This window comes from Carcharodon carcharias, chromosome 3, assembly GCF_017639515.1.
Source record: "Carcharodon carcharias isolate sCarCar2 chromosome 3, sCarCar2.pri, whole genome shotgun sequence".
Lineage (NCBI taxonomy): Eukaryota > Metazoa > Chordata > Chondrichthyes > Lamniformes > Lamnidae > Carcharodon > Carcharodon carcharias.
Genome location: NC_054469.1, coordinates 191,322,311 through 191,337,713, shown reverse-complemented (window position 1 = coordinate 191,337,713; position 15,403 = coordinate 191,322,311). Strand labels below are relative to the sequence as shown.

The 15,403-nt window shown below is 41.6% G+C and overlaps 1 protein-coding gene across 1 annotated transcript in view; it reads right to left on the bottom strand.

Moving 5' to 3' along the window:
- LOC121276064 (transcription factor E2F3-like) overlaps window positions 1-6,353 on the bottom strand; it is a 56,540-nt gene extending 50,187 nt beyond the window's left edge. Inside the window, exon 1 of the mRNA XM_041184005.1 lies at window positions 6,105-6,353. Coding sequence (XP_041039939.1) covers window positions 6,105-6,353 — 249 coding nt within the window. The remainder of the gene's footprint in view (window positions 1-6,104) is intronic.
- Window positions 6,354-15,403: the final 9,050 nt, after the last annotated feature.

Genomic DNA, 15,403 nt, shown 5'->3' with positions numbered 1-15,403 from the left:
GTGGCTCAGGTAATAATCCAGAGATTATGACTTTTGAGGCTCTGTTTCTTAATTTTGTGCCTAGGGCCTCATACTGACTCTGCAGGACCACCTTCTTTGCCCTGACTATGTCATTGATACCTACATGGACCATGACAACTGTGTCCTCCCCCTCCCGCTGCAAATTCCTCTCCAACCCCAAGCAGATGTCCTGCACCCTGGCCTGCTTGATGTCATGAAACTTCATGGGGTTCAAAGTTATGTTGAGGACTTCCAGGACAACTCCGTGACTGTATACCATTGGACTGCCACCTCTGATGGGTTTCTCCTGTCAGTGGGACAGGACAAATCCAGAGATGATGATGGCAGTGTCTGAGGCATTGTAAGGTAAGATTCCATGAGTATGACTATGTCAGGCTGTTGCCTAGACTAGTCTGTGGGACAGTTCTAGAACAAGCCCCTTGATGTTAATAAGGAGAACTTTGCAAGGTCAACAGGATTGGATACACCGTTGTTTCCGATGCCTAGGTCAATGCTGGGCGGTCTGTCCAGTTTTATTGCTTTTAGTCTTTGTAGCAGCTTGATATAACTGAGTGGCTTGCTAGGCCTATTTTGGAGTCAACCACATTGCTGTGGGTCTGGAGTCACATATGGACCAGACAAGGCCACCAGATGGGTTTTTCGGGAAAAAAAAATTAATGATCACCATTGCCAAGCCTAGCTTTTAATTCCAGGTTTATTGATTGAATCTAAATTCCATTAGCTGCCATTATGGGATTTGAACCAGTGCCTCTGGAGCAATAACCTGGGCTTTTCTGGAATGTAATCTGGATTACTATTCCAGTGACATTACCACCATGCTACCACTTTCCCCTAATTAGTATGGGCTTTTATAAGCATTCTGAAAGCAAAAGAACAATCAAAGAGTAGAACTCCAAAGAGATGACAGGGATCTGGTTTGGAGATTGATGGCATGGCAAATAAAATATTAAATACTTCGCGGCAGTTTTGATAAATGACTGTGAAATTGAGGACATATAAAAAAGCAGAGGGTCTGAACACTTGTTCAATCCTCTTTACATTTGCAAATTCCATCCAGAACTGGAGAGCAATCAATGTAACACCCTGTTCAAGAGGGAGGAAAGGATAAGCCAAGTAACTATGAACCCACCCAGAGTTAGTTGTCAGCAAATTCTCAGTAATTTGATTCTCAATTATGAATTCTAAGTATAAGGGATGCACAGGATGACAAGATGATCTAGATTAGTTAAAGACAGGCAACATTTGACAAGTTTAGGTTTTTCTTTCATTCAGCTGATTAATGCAGTAGATGTAGCACATGTTAAAAAGAATATAAGTAGGAGCAACAGGAAGTCATACAGATCTGTGAGCCTGCTTCACCACGTAACTTTCCTGTCTGTGGTCCCTTAATCCTTGACTCTTCTTTAGTTCAAGGATCTGTCCATCAGCTTTCATATTTCATAACCTAGCCTTCACAGCTCACTGGGGTCTGGGAGAGAGAATTTCAAAGATTCACAGCCATCAGAAAGAAGAAATTTCTCATCTGTCTTAAATGGGCAACCCTTTATTCTGAAACTATGCCTCTTAGTTCTATATTCCATGAGGAGAACATGTACTCAGCTTCAACCCTGTCAAGGCCCTCAGAATCTTACATGTTTCAATAAGATCATCTCTCATTCTTCTAAACAACGAGTACAGGCACAACTTTTTTCATAAGAGAAGCCCTTCATCCCAGGAATCAACCTAGTAAACCTTCTCTGAACTGCCTCCAATGCAAGTATATTCCTTCTTAAATAAGGAGGCTAAAACTGTACACAGTACAGTACTCTGGGTGTGGCCTCACCAACACAATACAGTTGTAACAAGAGTTCCCAACTTTCATACACCATCTCCAGGGCCATAAGGCCAATATTCATTTGCCTTCCTAATTACTTGCTGTGCCTGCATGTTCACGTTTTGTGATTCTGTACAGGGACATCCAGATCCCTCTGTACCGTAGCTTTCCGCAGTATCTCTCCACTTAAATTATATTTTGATTTTCTATTCTTACCAAAGTGAACAACCTCATTATACTCCATTTGCCAAAGTTTTGCCCACTTATTATTTATATCCCTTTGCAGATTCTGTGTCCCCCTCAACTTGGTTTCCCACCCAACTTTGAATCATCAGCAAGTTTGGCTACATTACATTTGGTCCCTTCATCCAAGTCATTAATTTAGATTGTAAATAATTGAGGCCGCAAAAGTTACAGTTTGCCACCCTGAAAACGGCCAATTCATCTCAACTGTTCCCTGTTCACTTACCAATCCTTCATCCATCCTAATATGCCCCCCCCCAACACCATGAGCACTTATCCTGTCGTAACCTTTTACGTGCACTTTATTGAAAGCCTTTTGGAAATCCAAGTACACCATTTGACTGGTTCCCTCTATCCTTTCCGTTCGTTACATCCACAAAGAACTAAGAAATTAATTGAACACTATTTTCCTTTCATAAAACTATGTTGACTCTGTTTGATTGTATTATGATTTCCTAAATATCCTGCTATTACTTCCTTAATAATGGATCTCTGCAGTCACATCTTTTCGAACACCAGGATGCAAACCATCAAGTCCAAGGGACTTATCAGCCCTTAATCTCATTAGTTTCCTAGTAATTTTTCTCTAGTGATCATGATTGTTTTAAGTTCTTCCCTCTGTTTGCCCCCTGCTTTTCCAATATTCTTGGGATTTTTTTTAAAGTCTACTACTGTGAAGACAGATACAAAATACTTGCTCAAACTCTCTGCCATTTCCTTATTTCCCATTAATTCCCCAGTCTCACCCACTAAAATTTTTCCGATCTTCTGGTCTGCCACTAATCTTCACAGCCTTATTGACATTTTCTTTCAATTTGATTCCATCTTTACCTTCCTTAGTTAGCGACCAATGGTACATCTTTCTTGTACCATCTTTTACCGTCTTTGTTTCTCAATGGATTGCATCTTTGTTAGGAGTTATGGACAATCTCCTTTAAGGTCTGCACTGCTTATGTACAGTCTTAGTTTTTAACCTATTTTCCCAGTAGGCCATTCCTACTCCTTTCATTTTGATCCTACTCTGATCCTATTTGCTGGTGCACTCATTTGTTTGCACACTGTTCCTTCCTGTCACACTCTGGTTATCAGTGTCCATATTGCTGTCCTGCACTATTGCCATGTCTGTTCTCATTAACTTTCCAAATCTCCCCTCACATGCATCCTTCCCTCCACTGTTAAATATGAAGCTCTCTCTGCATCTCAAGTTGTATGTTTCACCAGGACCCTGGTCCCAGCACAGTTCCAGTGAAGGCCTTCCCAGCAGTACAACTTCCTCTTTCCCCAGTACTGGTGCCATGAATCAAAACTAATTTCTCCCACACCAATCTTTCAGCCATGCATTTCAACATTGATCTTATTTACCCTATACCAATTTATTTATGCCTTATATATAGATTACTACCTTTTAGGCTCTGCTTTTTAATTTAGTCCCTTGCTACTCATACTCCCTTAATAGAACCACTTTCTTAGTTCCACCTATGTTGTTGCTACCTACATGGGCCTCAACAACTGGATCTTTTCCCTCCAACTCCTAGTTTCTCTCCAGTCTGGAGGAATGTCCTTGACCCTGGCAGTAGGCAGGCAACATCGTCCTCAAGACGCATGATCTCAGCTGTAGAGAACAGTATCTAACCCCCCAACTATACTGCCCCCTACTAAAACTACATTCCTTTTATTCCCCCAAATCGAATGGCCCCCTGGACCACAGTGCTGTGGTCAGTGCACTCAGCCCCGGCTTTCATTCACACAGGCTGAAACAACTTCAAACCTCTGACACGCACAAGGGCTGAGGCTCTTTCAACGCTACCTTGCTGATCCCCAAAGCTGCCTCAATCACAGCCACACTCACCTATCCCTGACCACATAATAAATCTGATTTAACTGACCCAAGGGATCTGACAGCCCCCTAGAACAAATCTCAGCTGGCTTTCTCCCTCCCTGATCCATCACAGTGACCGAAGCTTGGACTCTAGCTCATCAACTCTGAGCCCAAGTTCATCAAGCAGCACTTTGTACAGAGATAAAAGCGAAAAAACTGCGGATGCTGGAAATCCAAAACAAAAACAGAATTACGTGGAAAAACTCAGCAGGTCTGGCAGCATCGGCGGAGAAGAAAAGAGTTGACGTTTCGAGTCCTCATGACCCTTCGACAGAACTTGAGTGAATCCAAGAAAGGGGTGACACTTTGTACAGATGTGGTTGCAGCTCCCACATGCTATAGTCGCAAAACATCACCTGCCTTCCCACCTTAACTGTACATAAGTCTCCATATAGAGGCATCTGCATGTTTTATGACTTTTCATGATTACCATGAGTGATGGTAAAAAGCTCAACATTTGTGGGCTTACCATACACTTTGTCCAGGAGTGACTGAATCGGCACATAAAATCCTACAGTGTTACTCATTTAAAATACCACTCATTGAAAGGCTGCAATTAAAAGTGCTGGGTAGAGATTCAAAGGGATTGAATGATGTAACATATAAATTTGAGTTACTTCCAATTAAACAAAGTTTGACAGTAGGGCTGGTTATTGAAAAGAAACAATCCCTAACCTAAAAAGACTGCTAGCAGTGCAAAATATAGGCGGTTATTCAGGAATTAATATAATCAGTCACCCAAACTTAAACCTAGACAAAAACTAGTCAGCTATAAGATAGGCAAATAAATATTTAAATTTTGAAATTGCAATAAACATCAGAATGATGCCTTAACATAGTGTTAGTAGCCTTAGTTAAAACACCATTTTGCATCCTATACTTCAAAACCAAGTTTTGAAGGGGTAGTGAGTACACATTTTGGATGCTTATTTTAAGTTTTTTTTAAATGGGTTACAATTAACATAAAAATTTCTAATTGATTTAAACTTCACCAAAATCAATCCCCCAACCCCCCACCCCCCAAAAGGCTTTTCAGATTATCTAGGCCTCAGCTATTTTACTTCATTTTTTGGAAGATTTGTATGTAATATTAAGTTGATTAATCACAACATTTCGACAGACAATTTCATATGAAATGCAATAATTGCATTTCCCCACAATAATATACCAAGATTTAAAGTAAAGGACAATTCAAGTATTGCAGAAACTTGTCTTCCACAACAATTGATATAGAAGTACAGTTGTGCAGCAACAGGAGTGTTTAATATTGACCTCAATTATATGTTGGTAAATTTACTATTTTGAAATTCTTACGTTATGCATTGTTGGGAGATACCTGGTTTTGCTCGAGTTGGCTGGCGGCCGGGGGCGGGGGTGGGGGGGAAAGAAATAAAATTAACGTGGCGTTGCTTTACTTCCAAAAAATATTGGTGAACGCTTTAACCCTACATGGCCCGAATTTTTCATTTTTTACGTTATCTTTCCACCACGTCTTCTTTGCTCTTATAAACTCATAAAAGGCAACAACAAAACCCCACAATAATGTCAGTGTGCAAACCTGGAAAGGGTTGAAAAACCAATCTCTGGGCTGCACAGGCAGGATTCGAGCTGCTGCAGCAAATGGCAAACTCCAGCCCGGTGCAAACCCAGCACCGGGGCCAGCGAACGAAAGAAAGAAAAACCCAGGCCTCTATTTAAAGTGACACGGACCTGGTTCACAGGCACTAGGCCCTTTGGAGACACGCGGCTGCTTTCTCCACAGCACTGGGCCAGCGGCATGTTTATTTAAACCCCCTAAAACTGGATGGGCGGATGAAAGGGGGACATATATGTTAATAGAGACTACCCTGGAGGTGTCCTCCGCCAAATCCGGGTGTAACCCCCACCCCCCGCAAAAGACCAGAAGAAAATAAAATCGGCCACCAGGATGAATCTGGACGCCGAGGTTAGTCACTGCCCTGACCCACACGCTCCCTGAATTGATACATTCGGAAAGTATCCAGTCCGCGGCCACAGCTTCAACTGGTGACAGCCAAAAAGGAGCAATAATGTGCCCCCCCTCCCCCCTCTCTCTTATCCTGTTCCCATCTCCTGCCCATGAGGCGGAATAAATGGCCCGGGGCTGGGGCTGGAATTAGCCTCATTTACCGGAGTCCTTCCCGGAGTAGACGGCGCCAGTCCCGTCCTGCTCGCCGCACCGCGAGGAGTTGTGTAGCCGTCGGCTGCCGCTTGCGACAAGACCCGGACCCCGAGGCCGCCGGCACCGACACTCTTCCCCGCCGCCCGCTCCTGTCGACTGCCGTGCCCAGGGAACACGGCAAACAGCCCCGTCGCTGCCGGTGAACCCCCAACTCCGGCCGAGGCTCTCCCCGGAGCTGCTTGGATTCCTTTCCGCATATTTTGCAACTTTGGAACGGTCTCTCCGCTCAGACTTCTCCCCTTCTCTGGTCCCGGTGAATTATTTTTAATCTTACTCGTTTGCCCTCCCTGGAAAAGAATAAAATATCTCCCGATCACGGGAGGAGACAGACCCGGGTCGCCGTTAGGTTCGGTCACCACAGGATATTGAACGCGGGGAGGGGCAGATGCGAAGGATTTAAAAGTCCTTAAAACAGCCCAAGCTCTGAAAATGGCTCCAGGAAGCTGACGATGAATGAAGGGAGACACTTTACGCGCGTAATGCCTCCCGCGAAACTCAGATTTCCCGCGGCTTTTTCAAAACTCATTTGCATGCCCACCCTTCCCCCATTGGTCAAACGTGCACGGCTTCGCCGCGGCTCCTCGGCTTCCCATTGGCTCACAGAAAGCGGCGCTCGAGGGCTGTTTGAACGGGGAATCCTGTTGGTTGCGGAGTTCTCGGTTGCCATGACGCCGCGGAACGCTTCACGTTCCAGGAGATTCCCTTTTCCCCGGCGTGACCTTTTTCTCCGGGTTTCCCCTTCAGCCTGGGACACGTGCTCGCTCTGCCGCACACAAGAGGAGCAACACACTGACCTCTCTCCGCTCCGGGGTTAATTACTTTTTTTCATTTAATCACAACTGTGGATGTACATAACTGAAAAAAAAGTGTCTCTTTTCTGTCACAGTTTATTGACAACAGTTTGACCGAGCCACTAGATGGCGGACTACATTGCAGGAAATAAATGCAACAGCATCACCTCCAGAATCGCACATTTTGCAAATTTCAGATATCCTTAACTTCAACATTGAATGACTTATGTATAGAAGTCAACCGCCACGAAAACGTCTCAGGATGAAGCAGCAGCAGGCAATGAGCCAAAGATCTGCAATCCGATAGAGCACAATGAATAAATGAACACATAATTCATGTTTTAAAAATAATTTATACCTAAAATTCATGTTTTAATAATTGCGACCTAAAGGAGTAATTTTTATAAATCTATTTAAAATTCACAATTTTAGTAACTTATAGCCAAGATCCATATTTTGAATAATTTACATCTACTGTTGACTTCTATTTTTATATTTATATTTAACTTATTTCAAATAATTTACATTTATATCATGTCATTTTAATTCATATTGTCATTTCTATAATTAATAGAATTTTAAATAATTTCAACCTAAATTTCATGATTTCTTTCTAATATCTAGTTACAATTCACATAATTTTTAATTTCTACCACGATGGCAGGATTGTCCGATGGGGAGAGATTAAAGAGACTGGGCCTGTATTTTCATTGAAACACACAAAATTCTTACAGGGCTCAATGGAGTAGATGCAGGAAGGATGTTTCCCCTGGCTGGTGTGTCTAGAACCAGGGGATGCAGTCTCAGAATAAAGGATAGGCATTTAGGACTGAGATGAGGGGGAATTTCCTCACTGAGAGGGTGGCAAATCTTTGGAATTCTCTACCCCATTGGGCTGTGGAGGCTCAGCAGTCATTTAGTATGTTCAAAGCAGAGATCAATAGATTTCTAGATATTAACGATAACGTGGGATATGGGGAGAATGTGGGAAAATGACATTGAGGTAGAAGAGTTGTGCTGATAATAAGGGATGAGATCAGTACACTACTATGGGAAGATTTCACATCATAAGGACAAAATGTGGAATCTGTTTGGGTGAAGCTAAGGGGCAGCAAACATTGGTAGGAGTTGTTTAAGGCCGCCAAACAGTAGTCGTAGTGTTGGACATGGTGTTAATCAGGAGATTAAAGAAGCATGTCGTATGGGTAGTACAATAATCATGAGTGACTTCAATCTGCATATAGACTGGGTAAACCTAATGAGTACTAATGCTGTGGAAGACGAGTTTCTGGAGTATGTTAGGAGTGATTTTCTAAAGGAGTATGTTGAGGAATTGACTAGAGAACAGTCTATTTTAGATCTAGTATTATGTAATGAAAAAGGCCTAATTAGTAATCTTGTTGTAAAAGAACCTTTAGGGATGAGCAATCTGATAGAATCTTACATTATGTTTGAAAGTGAGGTAGTTGAATCTGAAGCCAGGGTGTTAAATTTAAACAAAGGAAATTATGAAGGTATGAGGGGCAAATTGGTTGAAGTGGATTGGGAAAATACATTAAAAGGTATGCAATGGATGGTCTTTAAAGAATTATTACATAGTTTACAGCAATTATACATTCCTTTAGGACACAAAAATCCAAAAATAAAAGCCATTCAACCATGGTTAACAAAGGAAGTTAAGGATTGTATAAGATTAAAAGAAATGGCTTATAATGTTGCCAGAAGTAGCAGTAAACCTGTGGATTTTACGATACAGCAAAGGAGGACCAGGAAACTGATAAACAAAGGGAGAATAGAATATGAATGTAAACTAGCAAAAAAAACCAAAAATGGACTGTAAAAGCTTCTATAGGTACATAAAAAGGAAACATTTGGTCAACACAAATGTGGGTCTATTACGGGCAGATTCAGGGGAATTTGAAATGGGGAATAGAGAAATGGCAGAAAAATTAAATGTTACTTTGTGTCTGTTCTCACTGAAGAAGATACAAGAAATCTCCCAGAATTAGAGATCCAAGGGACTAGGGAGAATAAGGAATAGAAAGACATTTGTATTAGTAAGAAGGTTGTATTGGAGAAATTAATGGGACTGAAGGTTGATGAGTCCCCAGAACCTGATGACCTACATCCTAGAGTATTGAAAGAGGTAGCGATGGAGATAGTAGATGCATTGGTGATCATCTTCCAAAATTCTATAGAATCTGGAATGGTTCCTGCAGCTTGGAAGATAGCAAATGTCACTCCACTGTTTAAGAAGGGAGGGAGAGAGAAAACAGGAAACCACAGATCTGTTAGCCTTACATCAGTAGTTGGGAAAATGTCAGAATGTATTATAAGTATGTGACAAATGGACACTTGGATAATAATGATTGATTGGAAATAGTCAGCATGGATTTATGATTGAGAAATCATGTTTGACAAACTTGTTGGAATTTTTTGAGGATGTTACTAACATAATTGATAAAGGGGAGTCAATGGATGTAGTATACTTGGATTTTCACCCAAAAGGAAAAGTCAGTCAACTGTGGCTAACAAAGGAAGTTAAGGATTGTATAAGATTAAGATCAGAATAAGATAAAGTCACCCACATGAGGTTGGTTAGCAAAATTAAAGCACATGGGATAGGAGGTAATATACTGACATGGGTTAAGGATTGGTTAACAGGCAGAAAATAGAGTAGGAATAAATTCGTCATTCTCACGTTGGCAAGCTATAACTAGTGAGGTACCACAGGGATCAGTACTTGGGCCCCAATTCACGGATGACACAAAGCTAGGTGGGAATGTGCGTTGTGAAGAAGATGCAAAGTGGCTTCAAGAGGATTTTTACAGACTTAGTGAGTGGGCAAGAACTTGGCAGATGGACTATAATGTGGGAAAATGAGTTTATCCAGTTTGGTAAGAGGAACACATGTGCAGAATATTTCTTAAATGGTAAGAGATTAAGAAGTGTAAGAAAGACCTGCATATTCTTGTCAATAAACCACTGAAGGCTAACATGCAGGTGCAGCAGGCAATTAGGAAGACTGATGGTATGTTGGCCTTTACTGCAAGAGTGTTTGAGTACAGGACTAGCAAAATCTTGCTTCAATTGCATCGAACCTTGGTCAGACTGCATCTGGGAGTAGTGTGTGCAGTTTTGGTTCCCTTACCTTAAGAAGGATATAGTTGCCATAGAGGGGGTGCAACAAAGGTTTGCCAGACATGTTCCCAGGATGGCAGGACTGTCCTATGAAGAGAGATTGGGGAAACTGGGACTGTATTCTCTAGAGTTTTGAAGAATGAGAGGTCTCATTGAAACCTACAAAATACTTAAAGGCATGCAGCCAAGATGTTTCCCCTGGTTGACGAGTCTAGAACCAGGGGACACAATTTCAGAATAAGGGGGAAGCCACTTAATGTCCAACATACTATTAGGCTTCCTAACTGCCTGCTGCACCTGCGTGTTAGCCTTCAATGATTTATTGACAAGGACACACAGGTCCTTTTTACACTTCTTAATCTCTTCCCATTTAAGAAATACTCTGCACATCTGTTTCTCTTACCAAACACCACATGGACTGCAGCAGCTCAAGAAGGCAGCTCACCACCTTCTCAAGGGCAACTAAGAATGGGCAATGTATACTGGCTAGCCAGTGAAGCTCACATCCCGGGAATGAATAATAAAAAAATAAAAGCCATCAGTGCCAAGTGAAATGTATCCAAGCATATTGCTGGAAGCAAGGGTGGTAATTGCAGAGGCACTGGCCATAATTTTTCAATCATCCTTAGAGAGGTGGTGGCAGAAGATTGGACTGGAGAATTGCAAACGTTGCTCAAAAAAGTGTGCAATGACACACCGAGTAACTACAGGCTAGTCAATTTAACAAAGGCTGAATTGCCTACTTCTGTTCCAATGTTATCCTGGACTTGTAAAGAAAGATTAACAAAACATTCTCAGGAAGAGAATAGTGCTTAATACCGATGTGTGTCCTCTATTATTTAAATAAGAAAATCGAGAAGTGCAGCAATTATTTCTAATATGAATTCATGTTGCTAAAGTTGAATTTCATGGAATTGGAGGCAAATTATTGATTTGGTTAATACATTTACTGAGTGGCAGGACGAAGAGAGGAGGAATAATGGACAGGTACTTTAATTGACAGGCTGTGACTAAAGGTTTCCTGCCAGGATCTATGTTGGGGCCTTCACTATATTTCATAGTAACTTAGAGGATGGAAGAGAAAGCAGCAAACAAAATTTGCTAATAAGTGCCATTGTATGCAGTGTAGATGGAAGCATAAAGTTACAAAGAGATATTGATACATCAAGTGAATGGGCAGAACTGTGATATTGATTTCAATGTAAGCAAATATTAGGCCATCCACTTTGGATCTAAAAAGGACAGGATAGAGTACTTCCTTAATGGTGAAAATCCAGAAACAATGGAAGTCCAAAGGGACTTAAGGGTTCCAGGTACATAGATAATTACAATGTTTTATGATCTTTGGCCAGACCCCAGGATGTGGGGGGAGATCCAGTTAGGGACCAATAACATTTTGTTTAAAGTAGATAAAGGTTGAGATTCAAAACATCTGCTTTTGGAATAAAGCCACGAGATTCCATAAGTTTTGAACAAACAAAAACAAAATTTATTATACATGTTCAGAAAAGTAAAACTATTTACAATATGTATCTTATACTCTAACATTCAGGGTAAGTATGAGGTATATGTGAATTGACAGACAAACTGTGGTTGAACACATCACACTAATGACAGATTCAACCAAGACAGTCCATGGATTTCTCAAGAACCCACCCAAATGTTAGCAAACACCAAGTCAAACAATCTCGTTGAATCTCTGTGTCACAGTGAATTCCCAACTTTACCTTTGAAGATCTCCCCTTGGAGTTTTCTCCAAAAGTTGCTCCAACTTAAACAGCTTTAACAATGGCCTATCTGGCAGGGTTTCAATCTTGCCTTCCAAGATTCCTTCTCCCTGGATTACAGAGAACACTCAAACATTAGCTTACAAGCACACTTTCAGATCCAAGGCTGTACCAAGCAGAACACCACTGCTCCAAAGGGGCACATTACTTAAAGTCTGCTCCCCACAGCTCTTTCATTAACTTAACTCAACTGGGACCTTTCCTGTCTCTGTGACACTTGCCAAAGCTGACTGCCTCAATAACAGTTGTTCACTGACCCTCGGACTGTTCTGGTGACCTATTAAAACACTCCCAGAGCATCATCCCTTTGTTAATTGGCAGGAGCCAATGTAACAAGCATTGGAACATCCTGTCCCTTAAATGTTACAACCTCCACAGGCTACTCATTTACCACATAGGGATACAAAGATCAATGATTTCATGACAAGTGTGATGAGCAGAAAATAATCAAAAAGGCTGATAGAATGCTGGCCTTTATATCTAGAACGAGAATACAAAGGGGTAGAGATCATGCCTCAGCTATACAAAGCCCTGGTTAGAGCACACCTGGAGTACTGTTAACAGTTTTGGGCACCAAACCAAAGGAATGATATATAAGCCTTGGCGGGAGAATGTAAATTTACCGGAATGATACTTATACTTCAAAAGTGAATTATGAGGCAAAATTATGCAAACAAGAGTTTTATTTCATGGAATATAGAAAGTTAAGAGGTGATTTCATCGAAGTGTTCAAGATATTGAGGGAACAGATACGTCAGATGGAGAAAAACTATTTCTGCTAGTTGGGGAGTTTAGAACTAGGTGGTATAGTCTAAAAATTAGAGCCAGACGTTTCAGAAGTGAAGTTAGGAAACACTTCTACATACAATGGGCAAAAGACATTTGGAACTCTCTTCTGCACATGCCATTTGCTAGTGGATCAATTGTTAATTTTAAAGTGAGACTTGATAGATTTCTGTTCACCACAAGTATTAAGGGAAAAGGTAGGTATACAGAGTTAGATCGCACATCAGACATAAACTCAATGAACGACAGAACCAGCTCAGGGAGGTCGTATGTCCCTATGCATTTCAAATTGTTCTTATTTAATTATCTTCTTTATTTCCAACACAATTAGAAGTTGGATATTTTTCTCTGGAAAACCTCACTCACTCCATATTTGAGATGGTGCACCAAACTGCTTTTCAGTTTTTAAAACATTTTTTATGTTTATACAGTTGTATTTATACAATTGTGGTGGTGCTTTACACTATGGCCTGAATTTTATGCTCCCCCACTGGCGGGATTTTAGGCGAGGAGACAGTGTGAAATTGCAGGGACGGGATTCCCTCTGGGTTCCCGCCTGCCCTGACCATGCAGCGATTTTATGCTGGGGTGGGCAAGGCCTCAGGTGGGAAACCTGCCCGTGCCCCAATTGAGGCCCTTAAGTAGCCAATTAAAGGCCACTTCAGGGCCATTTCCTGCCCACCTCAATTTTTAGGCTGGCGGGAACATTGAACCTTCATGGAGGAAGGTTGGAAAGAATCCAAGTTAGATCTCAGGTGGGAATTGAGGTTAGCTCCTCCATCAGAAACCCCCTTCTGACTGCGGGCATCCTCCCCTTAAGGCCCAACAAGTTTCAGACCTCTCTCACCCCCACTGGCCTCTCTCCCGAGACCCCAAATGCCCCCCCACGACCCCCAAGGCCTTCCCTACCCTCCTCACCTTGGGATCCCTTACACTTACCCTGTCGTTCGGCTCTGGCACTTAGGCTCAGACAGGTTGGTGTAGTTCCTCTTCTGTCCACTGCAGCACTGTCACTGCAAGGACCGGAGAGCTGCCGCCAATTGGATTGGCTGGCAGCTCTCCAAAGCAGGACTTCCGCCCAAGTGAGGGGTGGAAGTATCGCCTGCAACCAATCAATGCTTATTGGATCGTAAATTGGTCCTGGGACAGTCGGAGCCCCACCATCCAGAAAATTCAGACCTATAATTCAAAGGTGGAGATGGCAGAATAGTGGTACAATGTTGCACAATATTGCCATTGGAAAGTAGAGACCTTTTTAAAAGGATTTGAAGGAAGAGGCGGAGGCAAAATATGAACCCTGGCAGTATGAGTTCAAGTCCCTCTCCAGGATCTGAATCCAGCTGGCACTTCATTGTAGTACTGCTATGAAGAAGTGCTGCTTTGTCAGAGTCACCATTTCTTGGATGGCATGTTATACCATGTCTTCCTCTTCCATGGCACTATCTATCTGTAGAAGAATAAGAGATGGGAATTTTGTCAGTGTCCTGGCCAACAACTAGTGCCCAATACACACTGATTAACAATTTCTCTCCTGCAGCTTGCACATGCCCCTTTCTGCGAACAGAAAATTTGGACATTGCACTTTAATCACATCTACCTGGCTGTTCTCTATATTTCTTGGCACAAGAATGAAGGCTTTTTCCTGAAAGCAAGAAAATCTTCATCATATATAACAAAATTCCACAAGCCCAAACACAATCTTCATGATGAATGAGTGCATGTGTACAATATATTAAAAATATCGCACCACTGTGTATCATGCCAATTCATCTGTGTGCTACTTCTAAGTTATATCTTATTTGAGGATTTCTGAGTGCTCTCCTGAGAACTTGTTTGCAATCTCACTGGCCATGTCTGTCTGTTCAGAAGATCCTGACAATCTAGGCTATGGTCCAGGATTAGTCAGTGCTATTCTTGCTGTGGGAGTCTGCAGTGTTTTGAGGGGGCATCCTATTAATTTACCCGATACAGCTATTACTTATAGTACTTCTGAGTCTATTATAATGAGTAGCGAGAGGTTGAACTTCATTATTGTAGGATTGTTCACACTGAAGAAGTGCACCATATAGCACCTTTCATATTCTCAGGATGCCATAAAGCACATCACAGCCAATGGATTACTTTTGAAGACTGGTCACTGTTGTTATATCAGCAAACACAACAGCCAATTAATGCATAGAAAGATCCCACAATCTGTGATGAGATAAATGACAAATTAATCTATTTTAGGTGCTGTTGGCTGAGGGACAAATGTTGGTCAGGGGACTGAGATGATTCCACGGGTCTTGTTCTTCTACATAAGGTGCCATGGAATCTTTTAAAGAGGAAGACATGGTATAACCTGTCATCCAAAAAAAATGGTAACTCTGACAAAGCAGCACTTCCTCAAGTACTACAACAAAGTGCCAGCCTGGATTAGGACTTGAACTCATAACTTTCTGATTTAGATGCAACATTGCTACCACTGAGACAAATTAGTTAATTTTATATTTAAGTGTAATACACAGGACCTCAAAGAAAGCACACAGATTAAATTTATGTCTCCCTGTAATTGCACTAATAGGGGAAAAATGAAATCTAATGCATTATGTATTACAAGAAAATTAAACCCCTAGAAAGAAAAATTACCAGTTGGCTCACATTTCCCCTCCCACTTTTAATCTAAATGATTGTGGCAAACTACTTCACTTCCATTGCTCCATTCTGTTCTACTGCTGTAACATACTGCAGGTTTCATCCACC